The 13,147-nt window shown below is 38.3% G+C and overlaps 1 protein-coding gene across 1 annotated transcript; it reads left to right on the top strand.

The window, feature by feature from the left end:
- The first annotated feature begins 9,034 nt into the window (after positions 1-9,034).
- Positions 9,035-10,161, top strand: LOC148035818 (major pollen allergen Aln g 1-like). The gene is made up of 2 exons (XM_087677831.1): positions 9,035-9,361; positions 9,706-10,161. Exons 1-2 carry the CDS (start codon positions 9,166-9,168, stop codon positions 10,011-10,013), a joined length of 504 nt encoding a protein of 167 aa, XP_087533957.1. The 5' UTR covers positions 9,035-9,165; the 3' UTR covers positions 10,014-10,161.
- Positions 10,162-13,147: the final 2,986 nt, after the last annotated feature.

Raw genomic sequence — 13,147 nt, 5'->3', positions numbered from 1 at the left:
CACTTTGATATTTTTAATTAAAATAAACCAGCTATCATAAAAGCACGCGCTCGTAAAAAAGCGCTCCACATCACCTTAATTTTTAAAAAATGAATTTGCATTTAGAGACCCAGTTTGGGTATCGAAGTCCGGGATTCGGATTAATGCATCGCTCCAACTTAATAATTTGTAATTAAATTTTTAAAAAGGAACCGCCGTTTTTTTGTTAAGGTTTATCACATAATTAAAAATTCACCCATTTCTTAATAATTCATAAAATGAACATTTCATTAAATTAATTTTCCCTCACTGCACTTATTCCCCTTTTTAATGAACTCGTTTCGTGGGCTGGGTACGCGAAGTCTTCGGAGTTGTCTCCATGGTCAAACCTGATTATCAAAGTTGTGGTCTTGATATGTGTGGGTTGTTGTTATGTTTTGGTTCAGTTTCTTTGTTACGGTTAAGGGTACAGTGTGCAGTTTTTTTTTTCTTTATTGCCTAATACGGGGATTTGGGTGTTTGCATGTTGCATAGCATGAAGCTTTCGGTCACATATGTGTAGAGATCATGTCGATTTTTTTATTTTTTAATCCTAGGCTGTGGTTTGCTTGGGGATAGTTGGTCGAGTCATGTTTTACCACTTTGGTTGATATCTTATCCTTGGTTTTTGTCTGTTGCTTTACAGGCATTCTCTTTGTTTGTCTGTGTTTGTGGTGTGTGTGTGTAACCATCTGAATGGCGCCCTCTCGTACTCCTCCCCCGATTCAGTATGTTCCTTTGGCTGTACATGATTATTCTTTGTTATTGGATTCGGATGTTGTCGCTAAAGCGGGCTTGTCCAAGTTCGTGAGCCTGTCTTTCCCATTGGTTTCCATATGATCCTTCCCTTTGTGACGAGTTTTTAACCTCTTACAGTAAGAGGTCTGGTCCAGTCCGTGGCACTACTGTTCTTCTGACATCGAAGAGTCTAGGCAAGGCTCTTGGTCTGCCATATCGTGGGAAGTCTGTCCCTATCGCCAGACAGTTGTTTACCAATGATGATATTTTGAAGCTGTTGCAGAAGCAGACTTCAGATGTTCTTGATCCAAAGAAGGTCATTACCATGTCAAGAGTGGGTGTCTCCATGATTTCCAATCCCTTATGGAAACAACTTTGTCAATTCCTTCAGGACAGGTTCATGCCTGCAAAATCCCCATCTCATTATCTTTCCAAGGAGTTGTTTACAGCTTCATGAATGATTTTGAAAGGCATAACTATTGATTGGAGTACCTACCTCCTCTCCAAGATGGATCACCACTTTGTCCGAGCTACTCGAGGAAATGTGACTAATGTTACATTTGGGTCCTTCCTCTATGTCTTCTTGCTACATGCTGCCCCTGCAAAGGAAGTTCCTTTACCTCCAGTTAATCCTCCAGAAGTTCCTCCTCTGCCTCATAATGAAGATGATGATGTGATAATTGAGGATGATGATTCTCCTCCTCCCCTGATCATTCAAAGAAAACGCCTTAAGAGGGTGGCTGAGTCAATGCCTATTCCTCCAGTTCCAGTGACAATTCCTGCCCAGTCTTGCAATAGCTTGCCCGCATTCCTTCAGACGCCAAATCTTTTCAGAGCCCATAGAGATGGGATGCTAGAACTTACTATTCCTTCTATTCACTGCCTGGTAACAGGAGATGCTATTCCATTCCTGTGCAAGGATATCCAGAGTTCTATTAAACTTTCGATGACTGCCTGTATCCAGCAATTATATTTTTTATTTTATGATGAAGTTGAGCAGTCTAAGGAGGAATTGAATAAGGCCAATATTGAGTTAGCCTCTGCTCAGGATAAATTGTCTAACCTTTGTACGCAAATGGAGCAGCAGACTAAGCTCGTGGATACTCAGACAACTGAAATCTCTAAGCTGAAAACTGAGTTGGCAGAAGCTAGGTCTCAAGTGGTTGCTGTAACAGAGGAGAGGGATAAGTTATAGAAGGAGAGTCAAGAAATGAAGGAGGTGATAGCTGCCCAAGCAGAGAAGTTTAAATCGACTGCAGCTATTTTAGACCAGAGCAATGCTCAAATCCAGCAACTCAAAGATCAGTTGGCTCAGTCTCGGTCTAATACACAGAATCTTGTGCAGCCAGTTTCTCTTTTATCCCCTGCAGACTTGGCAGCTCTTTAGAGACAGGCTACCTTATGTCCCTTATTCCAGGGCAAGGTGAAAAGATTGCAATCTCGCATGGATTTGTTATGGTTTTCTTTTGAGCGGTATCAAGAATATGTTCCACCAGATCATTCCTTTTTTGTCCATTATCAACAACAGAAGTTGGCCTTCTATATAAAACTTTCCACGATGGATTTACCTATTCCAGAGGATGGATGGAGTGGGGTTTGGTCATTTGATTTCCTGATAGAAGTCGTGAGGATGGTTTTTGAAGATTCTGTCACTCTAGATATGATGCTTCTGTCCTACATGTATTTGAGGGGCGATTTACTGATTGTAGATGATGAAGATCTGGCTTGGTATGTCGGAGATGTGGTGTTATAAGCTTCTTTATATGTCCGAAATTTGGAGTTGAGGATTGATGAGATGTTCCAGGGATATTCTTCAAAGGTGGCTGAGTGTCCTGAGTTTTCATGGCATACTATGGTTGATGCTGTCATTTTGAATCACCGTCAGGTCAAAGCTTCAGCTCATGCCCAGAACATTAACCAACTGAGGGTGGATCTTTTAACCTATCTCTCCAACCAACCCCCATTGATACTTCTTTCTTTGAAGCCTATCATTGTAGATCACAGCTTTAGGTCCATCCTTACCATGTCTAACTCATTATCAACAAATGGCTCATAGGTATGATGCTTATATTTCCCTTTTTCAATCTAACCCAAATGTCATTTTACCCCTTCTTTTCCAACCTCAAGGATCTCCTCAAATTCCTATCTTTACTCATTGTTCTTTTATTGAAGATCAAGTTTTTCTACCTCCTGATCCTTGTCCTTCCCCATCCCCTGATATTCTATCAACTTTTCCTGCTTATCTTTTAACGCCTTTCTTAACAGAATCTCCTCAATTTTCAGCAAATCCATCTTTAATCCATTCTTCATTTTATGATTTTGCCTATCCATCACTTCATCCTCTTTCATTAGTCCCTCTTCAATCTCCCACCACTTCTATTCCTAATCCTCCTCAGTTGGTTAGTGGGTATCCAGATTTTGATTAGAAGATTCTTCGAAGAAGAGGTTGGAGTTCAAATGATTCCCTTACTGGACCTCAAATCAATTGGCCATTGATCCCGAGAGAATGGATAAGTGCTAGTCAAGCTTATCAGAATTATTTGCATTTTGCTCAACAGTATTCTCAGTCTGCAAATCCTTCTGTGCGCTTAACTGCTCATTTTACTTGGTACCTAGCGTATATGCATAGGCATTCTCATAATGATTCAAAGCCTATTCCAAAGTTGTGTATGAATGTCAATGTGAGCATTGATTCCCAACAATTGGATGTATTGTACTTTCATGCCCTTTGTTTGCCTAGCAGATACCTTGTCTTATTGGAAAGGATGTGCTGCCTTCAATTTTTTCAGAATCCTCCCAAGACATTTGTAGATGAATCCTTGTCCATGGATCATTTTCGAAATCACCAATCTTTCAAGAGGGATCATCTTCATTGATACCTTTTCCATGTATGGTGGATGATTTTTAATGATAAATCTCTCTTTTTGGAGGAGTCATTCAGATGGTTGTGTGTAGTGTTTGTGTTGTGGGTTAATTTCTGTGATAAGATCGTGGTGGTTGCCTATTCGATTTACTTTCGTGCGAGCTACATTTTGGAGAATTGTGGTGATGGTGTTGCTGGTTGGATAGTTGAAGATGCTGATGCAGAAGAAGAAGAAACCTCTTATATTCTTTACAAGTTTGTTGTGATTTCTAGTTTGATAAGAAGTGTTAATGTATAAAGGGTTTTCCTTTCGTTGTATTCTTTATATCAAATACAGGTTATAAGTTAGGGTTGTGGTTGGATGGAATGTTTTTGAAGATTTATTGAAGATCAAAGTTGAGCTTTCGAATGAACTTGTGTTCCCTTTTTCATGGGTCGCGAGGACGCTTCCTTATTAAGTGTGGGGATATATTGAGTATTGAAATGACCTATTTTCTGGCTGATTTTTGTTGTTTTTGGGAGCTGAATGGTTGATTTTATGAGATGATTGATTGGTTTGGAAGTGGTTTAAGAGTGTTTGGATAGGTTGGAATGCTTTTATTAAGCTCATGATGTTTATTAGTAGAGATGTGAAGTTCTGTTGATGTTGTGATATGTTTTGTTTGGTCCTGATAGCTTCTGTTGAGCTTCTGTTTTGTTCTGTTTTCTCTCTGTAAGGAGGAATGGAGTATTGATTGATAGAGTTTGAGATTTTTTTAAAAGCTTATTGAGTGATTTTTGATGGTTTGGAATGGTTTTGGTATGAGTTATGTGGTTCTGATGCTTTCTGTTGACCTTCTGTAACTCTCTGATGAGTTTCTGATGAGCCTCTGTAGACCTTCTGTATGCTTCTATATGTGTTCTGTTGGATGCGAGTGTAGCTTGGGAAAGTTTTCTAGCCTTGGAAAGAGGTGAATACAAGTTCAAAAGAGCTAAAAGAAGTCAAAGAAGTAGCTGCTGAAGACTCAAGTAAAGACTGGAGTGAAGTGACAGTGGTGAGCTATGAAAAGACACAGTAGTGGCTCTGGTGCCTCTTCATATCAGACATACCTCTTGGGAGGTGTATCCACGACCTAAGAAGGATTATTGAGGGTTATTATTGAGTGATTGTAGTAAGGATATGATGTACTATTGATGGAGAGAGAGAGAGAGAGTCAGAGATAGCCAATTCTATCAAAATAGTGTGATTGTATGTGAGAGATTGAGAGAGAAGACTATGAAGATATTGAAGATGAATACTATGTGATGTATTTCCATTCAAAGATGGTGTATTCCTTTGATTTCTTTGTTCTATTGATGGATTTTATGAAGATGTTGAAGAATATGGTTGATTCTATCAAATCCATGGGAGATCTACATGATGTTGCATGAAGATTTGTTGTGCCTGGTGTTTTTTTCTTCATTGTGATCATATAAACCCTAATGAAAAAGCTTGTTGATGTTACAAGATAGATTTTCTTGCAAGAGAATTCCCTTTTCGTTGGTGTTCCTCTTGGGGATCCACAAAGACCTTAGGGCAAGGATGGAATGTAAGAAATTGGGAAGAGAATTATATTTTACTATATTTGGAAAATAATACTATGTCACATCGAGATATTTATTAAGATGTAAGAGAGTTGTAACTTTTCACTATTCAATAAAATTCAATACACTCTCTTCATCTCTCCAACTTCTCCAAGCTTTCATGGCTACTCTCGCCCCTTTCCTCTAACTTTTGTCTTTCTCTCTCCCCTATTCTCTCTCTTCTACACACTTATATCTTCTTTCTAGTCTCATTTATTACATAGATTAGTGTAGAATAGCCTATGTCTATGCATATAGACTAGCATAGAATAGTCTCGATCTATACCTAAAAATGCTAGCCAATTTATATTAAATGGTAAAAGCCTATCAAGGCTATTTTACATACTAAAATATACTTAGTTGTACAATAAGCTATGTTAGCTAAGCATAGAACCGGCATACACTTAGGTGTACTCTATGCATAGGCTAAGAATACACTTAGACCTAGACATAGGCTATGCCATGCTTATCCTAGGCTATGAGTAGGCTATGATGTGCTATGCTAAGACTAGCTAGGTTAGTTGGACCTTTTGCAACATATCATACATATGTCTGGTCTATTGTTCTACACTAAGCATATTTATAGCTATTAGGTATTTTTTGAAATCAATCCAATGCCCTCTAAAGGATGTCATATAATCCAATCCTTGGAAAAATAGGCAACATAGTGGGCCCTATTAATCTAATATGTGACTTGCAACAATAGTATCTAAATCCTATGGAATTGCATACAAGAATAGAACATAGTTTTATGAATCAAGTCCTAAAGAAATATTTAACTCTATATACTCTAAGAAAAAAATAAAACTATAATGATAGATATTCTACATACTCAGTGTAAGCTTGACGAAAGAGCTTGAAGTCAAATATGTCATTCGTGTATGAAACTTTGTTGGAATACCATGTACACTAATACAAAGGCAATTAATATACCTACATTCATATATCAATCGCCTTCTCCATTTTACCTTAGTTGTCTATATTTGAGAACAATATTTCAATAAAAAATTAGATACGAACTTCACTAAACCTCCCTCCCTCCCTCCCCCCCTCTCTCTCTCTCTCCATTTTTCCCATGTTAACAAGAAAACATTGCAAAATTTTATCTAAGCAACCTACATGGTCATATCCTCTCTCACTTCCTCTTCGCTTTACTATTTTATCCCTCCTTTCCTATCACTCTCACATAGTTCTTTTTCACCAAAAAGTAAAAACAAAGACAAATAAATATACATAAAAAACTTACATCCATGTTTTCTATTTCTTATATGTATATTCATGGCAATGGAAGCAAAAGGGCTAATATGTATAAAAATGGAGGGAAGAAGAGCCTTAACCTTGAGCTATGGGTTGCTTCAATGTTGCAAGTTTCACCAATGAGTTGAGCAAGGGAAAGTCTCATCCTCATGTAATTTTTAACATTGCCAATGTATGCACCAAAATGTCCATCATTAAATATTATTAGGAATAGCCATAGGAATTTTTGTCACTATGGATATTCCAATGTATATATCTAAAGTTAGGATTAGCAATAGAATGTTAGAAATGTGATCATTTATGAGCTATGTAGTTGATCTCACTAAATTAGGAAGTGACATCAAAGAGAGTGCAAGAGTAAGAAAGATGGCTAATGACATGAAAGACTGGGGTGAGCTAAGGTACTTCATGGGCATTGAGCTCATAAGAACATTGAATAGTATATGGTTGGTGTAAAGACATGTTGGCAAATTATGAGATGGTGGAATGCAAGCCAATATTGATGCCAGTTGAGCAAAATGAAAGTTGAGACCTTTTGTGTGCGATGTTTTAGAGGACCCACTACTACACATGGAAATTGTTAGATGTAAAGAGTGGGCTAGGGGTTACCCTAGGTGTCCTGAATGTGTGATGTGCTTTTCCATTTCCTTATAAGGTATCTAGAGATCTAATTTGAGTGTATAAGCCTCGTTGTGTGTCTAAATCTTTAAACCCTTTTTCGCTCTCTTCATTTCCCATCAATGAAAGCTTCTCTTCCTTTCTTGATTTCTTCTTGCTTGAGTCCCTACCTAGTCACACATTGATAATCCAATTTTGTTCTCTTATGACATACTCAAACAATGGTTACATGTGAGGTAGGTTGAATTTGTAAGCTACTTCATGATTTGGGATATAAGATGCCCAAGGCTATCACATTGTATTGTGATCATAACATGAGCAACATGCGGTTGGCAAATAATCATGTGTTTCATGCAATGAATAAGCTATTAGGTGCATTATCATTACATAGAGGACATTGTAGGTTATAGTAACTTAGTATATGTTCGCATCGGCCATCAAGAGGTAGGTGACCTTTTTAGAAAGTCATTGGGTGTAGAGCTGAAGCTATACAAGTTTAGGGTCTACTTACACCTACACAACATTAATTTGAGCTTGACGGGGAGTGTTGAGATAGCAAGCTCAACATATGAGAAATAGAGATATTGATCTATCTACTCCACTGGCTTGTGCTAACATGATTTAAGGGATGTGGTAGTGATCTTCATTATGGATGTAAAAACGGGTGGATACCCATATTACACTTGGTGTACTGATAGCTAGCACATCATATGTGTATTGTTACATTGGTACATAGTGTTTGCACATGCGTACCCCCTAACACTCTATTCTAGAAAAGAACGTACAAGATAAGAAGAAGAACTAGTTTGTGAGCATCTGTGCATATGAGAGACAATGAAAGAAAGAGCTTCTTGTATCGATGTGCCTAGTGAGAGACAAAGCAATAGCACAAAGGAGTGCATATCCCCTATGGCTCGTGCACTATCACATCTAGAAAACTCTAAAAGAGCTTGATCGGCAAGCAGGCTAAGGGGGGGGGCAAGGGGCATTGCACCCATTTGCACTCGTAAAGATGATGTATAGGGCTAGAATTGCATCGCACTCACAAAGCTCCATCTACATAAATACTAACATAGATATCATTGTGAAATCAAATGCTCATGATGTGTATAGCAATGGCTAGAGGACAATAGGTTCCACGCGCTAGTGTGTGCTACAATAGGCACATGGTGCATGTTAACCAAAACCAATATTGACCTCAACATTAGTGTGGCTAATGGTGCAAGTCATAGAAATCTACACATTATAAAGTAAACCGATGATGAGGCTTTATCAATCCAAGTCCTCATCATGGCAGCAAGCAAAACAAAGTCCAAAGGCAACCAAGCAAGACTAGACACCTTTCGGATGAGAGAGAGAAATGCTGAAGTATGCAATAGCGAATTGTTTTAGGTGTCATTGTCAATAATTTCAAGGGTTTTTCTAGTGGTGGTTGATAGACTTGATACACAAAGGCCATGTATATCAAGAGGCTTGAGATAATTCAAGTTTGGTATTGGGTTAGGGTTCAACGAGAAGGTCTCCTTTGCCCTTTGACCGGAAGGGTACACTTGGGAAAGTAGCATGCCCTTGGAATATATTAAGGAAGAAGTCCAAATTTGATTGGGCCCGCTCAAGTAAATAATTTGGGTGTCCCTTCAAATTAAAGCAGCGATAACGAATTGGGTAAAATACATGAATTCTAGAAGATGCATGTGAGGGGGAGGGTTCTCGCGTCACAATCACAGACCATCTGGAGCACGTGGCACCCCCTAAATTTCAAAGCCGCGTCCTGGGACGTGCGTATTTGTTATTCAATTCAATAGTAGTATGATTGCGGCCCTTTAAACAATAGTAGTAATGAACCAACCATAATAATAGGAAGAGTCCTATTACAACAGAACAACCATAATAATAGAAGGTGTCTGGAGACTCGGATCCTATATAAAGGGGATCGGGGCAGCTTGGTGGATACTCGAGCTAGATCTGTAAGTAGAGAGAGAGAGAGGCGGGCTTGCAGTAGCTATACGGGCCAGGGTGTGTTTGTGGCAGAATAACAGTCTAAGAGGTACGTATAAGCGAATTACAACATGGCGAAGGTGGTAGAGGTGTTCGACGTGCCCGTGAAGCATCCAGCGTCCCGCATGTGGAAAGCCCTGGTGGAGGATGCCCACGTCACCCTGGTGACCGCCGTGCCTGGCATCTACCAAAGCATAGACCTCAAGGAAGGCGCTACGTGGGCCACGCCCGGGAACCTGGCCTACGTCAAGTTCGGCAAGAACATGGGTAAGATGACAGCGTACTAATATATATACACACGCTCCGGTCAGTACAAGGAACTCTCTTTGTCTCTGGTGGGGAGATAATTGGGATTTGGGCGGCGGGGCGGGGCGGGGCGGGGCGGAAGAGAGTGAGAGAGAGAGAGAGGGGCTAGTAAGTGGGCGTGTGTCAGTGTGTGTGGGTGTGCAGGTGTTTTGTTTTGAAAGAGAGAGAGAGAGAGGGGGGGGACGCGACAATGCTCGCTCTACGCCTGATTCCGCGATCAGTGCAGCAGATCTTTCAATGACTAATAATACAGCAGAATATCCTTCGACTAGCACGATTATTTCAATGTATTGGCGCGCCTGCAGGTGACTTCCATGGCTTCAACTTCGTGAAGAACAAGTGCGAGCACGCGGACCGCAACACCCGTGAGGCGACATGGAGCATCGTGGAAGGGTGCGGCCTAGGCACCCACTGGCGCAACTTCCATCACACCATCAAAATTACGGGTGCGGCTGATCACGCAGGCTCCTGTGTGGTCCACCACACCCTCCAGTTCGAGAGCATTGGCGACCATAGCCTTCTTGAGGTGTACAAGCGCAAGGCCATCGAGACTACCCATGGCATCGCTGCTTTCCTGGATGCCAACCCAAACTTCGGCTGCGTTGGCAACTGAAGACATCTTCTAAGATACAGGCACGACAGTCTACCTTATATACTAACTAATAAAGGTCGTGCCCTAACTCCCTCATAAGGATCCTCCACTGTAACTGCAGCTGTGGCTTCTTGACTTTAGTCTCACAATGAAACGATGACTTCCTGGAGTGCTTGTTGCAGCTATACATGTCTCACAAGATGGTTTAAGCCCAATAAAATGCCAAAAGCCTAGCTTCGTAAATAAGTAATTTTTGTGGCACATTGATAAGTCGTAATAGTCGAACGACAAAATGAATGGGAATTTCAACAGATAGTATTAAAGGACACTAGTGACAACGAATGAGGCCCATGGACACCCATATTGACGACGTATTTGTTGAGCTTTGAAAGAAAAAAACAGCTTAGAAGTGTGTCCAACCTCATGCTAAGCAACGTATCACATGACACATATCCAATATTGCGAGTATTTCACAAAGAAAATATGCAATTTCAATTCGGCACCTTTACCTGTCGCACTCCAATTACAATTCTTACACAACGATTTAAATGTGTTACAATTTCATGCATTGATAAATGTGCAAATGGACGTGCTAAATTTTGGCCAAAAAACCCAAGGAGTTGCTAGTTATAGAACACAATTTCGCAACTAGTAGGTCTCTTTTCTTTTTTGGCGCCTCTTTTTGCATGTTGATGGGGCATTGTTTTCAACAATACATAGAAAAAAATACCTATGTTCAACTGCCGATGTGCATGTATAGCCTAGACTACCTTTTACATTTGTCTAACTTATGTTTATCCACTCCCCACCACGATTTATGCAAGAAAAACACAAACTAAACTACCAAAGCTATAAAATCACATGATAAGAGAGTAATAAATGTTCAAATTCTTCAAGGAACTTAAGAAACAAGAAGTGGAGAAGTAAGAGGAAGATTAGAAAAATACTCAATTTTGGTATTGAAGAAGAACCTCCCCCACTTCTTTGTCAATTCACGTAGCACTCCTTTTCTTGGAGATAGATTTCAATAAATGATGAACTTCAATCCCATGTCTAGCCTCTATGTGTTCAAATGCCTCCGATCTTCTTAATTATTTCTTGTATCTGCATATTTTCATTAATGAAAATTTTAAATGCGTATCGTCATAAAGTATTATAGAGAAAGAGTATCTTATTTTGGCTATTATTTGTTATATTACCTACACAATTATCTGTGCTATGATATGCATGTTTATTTGTTTCACTATATATGTGTTTATGTGTGCTGTTCTCTATTGATAATAGATGAAAGCTACAAAATTAATGTATTTTTAGTTGCATGTGTGGTCTTGTATTACATTCTAGCAGATTTGGAAAAGTACCCAATTCTGGTATTGAAAAAGAACCTCCCCCACTTTTTTGTCAATTCAAGTAGCACTCCTTTTCTTGGAGATAGATTTTAATAAATGACAAACTTCAATTCCCATGTCTATCCTCTATCTATTCAAATCTCTCCTATCTTATTTCTTCATTGTACTTGCATATTTTCATTAATGAAAATTTTAAATGCATGCAGTCATAAAGTATTATAGAGAAAGAGTATCTTATTTTAGCTACTATTTGTTATATTACCTACACAACTATATGTGCTATAATATGGATGTTTATTTGTGTCACTATATATGTGTTTATGTGTGCCGTTCTCTATTGATAATAGTTGAAAGCTACAAAATTAATGTATTGTTTGGTGTAGTTGTATGTGTGGTCTTGTACTACATTCTAGCAGATGCAATATATTCGAACACAATAGAAGCTTATCGAAGAAATAAAGTAAGGTCAAGTAAAAGATTTCTCTATTATAATAGATGAAAGCTACAAAAAAAATGTATTGTTTGGTGTTGTTGTATGTGTGGTCTTGTACTACATTCTAGCATATTATGCAATATATTGAAACACAATAGAATCTTATCTAAGAAATAAAGTAAGGTCAAGTAAAAGATTTCTTTCATGTGTAAGAGAAAAAAAAAACTAAAAACACTATGAAAAAAGCGAAGAGAAAGAGCAACAAACAGAAAGAGAAAGTTCTAGAAAACCTCAAAAGAATAAGTAGCAAAATAAAAAAGAAAATGATGAAAAAGAAGAAGAAGAGAGAAAAGAGGAGAAGGGATAATGTATACATGGTTTAGGATATAAAGAAGAACATCCTTCTCTTCCTCATTGGTGTATGCAATACTTTTTTACTTGGAGATAGAAGGAAATAGCTTCTCTCTTGTGTCTCCATGTTTTTGCCCTCGAAGTACTTTTCTCTCTATTTGATCTTTCAGTAGTACGGCTTTCAAAAAACTTAATGTGACTACGTTGTGTTTTATAATATTTTATATACCAAATGCATGTTTAAATTTGTGTCTACAACCACCACTAAATGTGAGCATAAATGTGTTTGTAAAAAAGCTTTTAATTTGTAAATACTTATAAACATGTCTATAAATTCCCATAGGATTGGTTATGAACATACTCAAAACTCTGCTTATAAATGCACTCATAAAGTTGCTCAAAAACTACGCATAAACTTCCTAATAAGCATGCTAGTTAACATACTTATAAATTAAGACGAGGCTAGAGGTGCAATTTTAAATGTGAAAAAGAAAGTTGTGTGCACCTATGGTTGGCCCTAAACATGGATTAATGGTGGTGAAACTTTTTGGTGCATTTACAAGTGTATTTAGTTGTTTGTGTGATAGTTTTTAGTGGCTATGAGGATAAACATGATTATTCTTTCATTGTGTTGTAGTGGTAGAGTATTATGTGCTTTATTAAATGGCATACTAAAGAATCCCATGAAGAACAAAAAGATAATGACCTAGAATGAAGTAAAAGATCCATATATTCTATCTTTTAAAGTCACATCATGCACTTTGAATAACACTATAAAGAAAGAAGGTTCTATGCTTGAAAGTAGATGCTTATTTTTTAATAAGAAAAAAAAAGGTGGTGCATCTATGAGTGTCTTTAAAAATTTCTATCTATACAATGTTGTGACACTGCATGTTTATTGAGAGAGAAGCATATGAACCCTATGTATGCAAGGGTTGATAAGGGTAGTTGGGTGTGAAAGGATTGAAGGGTAGGGAAACCCCTAACCCTAGCCATCTAGAGGCTATTTAAACAACTTAGAG

This window comes from Lygodium microphyllum, chromosome 5 (assembly GCF_053477565.2).
Source record: "Lygodium microphyllum isolate KBCC chromosome 5, Lygodium_microphyllum_v1.1.10, whole genome shotgun sequence".
In the NCBI taxonomy this organism is placed as follows: Eukaryota; Viridiplantae; Streptophyta; class Polypodiopsida; order Schizaeales; family Lygodiaceae; genus Lygodium; species Lygodium microphyllum.
This window is presented reverse-complemented; position numbering and strand designations above follow the sequence as displayed.

What these genes read in the sequence shown, in the direction of transcription:
- LOC148035818 (XM_087677831.1), top strand. Translation starts at nt 9,166, where the DNA reads ATGGCGAAGGTGGTAGAGGTGTTCGACGTGCCCGTGAAGCATCCAGCG. An exon ending in CAAGTTCGGCAAGAACATGG is followed by an intron (nt 9,362 to 9,705) that starts GTAAGATGACAG and finishes GCGCGCCTGCAG; the next exon opens with GTGACTTCCATGGCTTCAAC.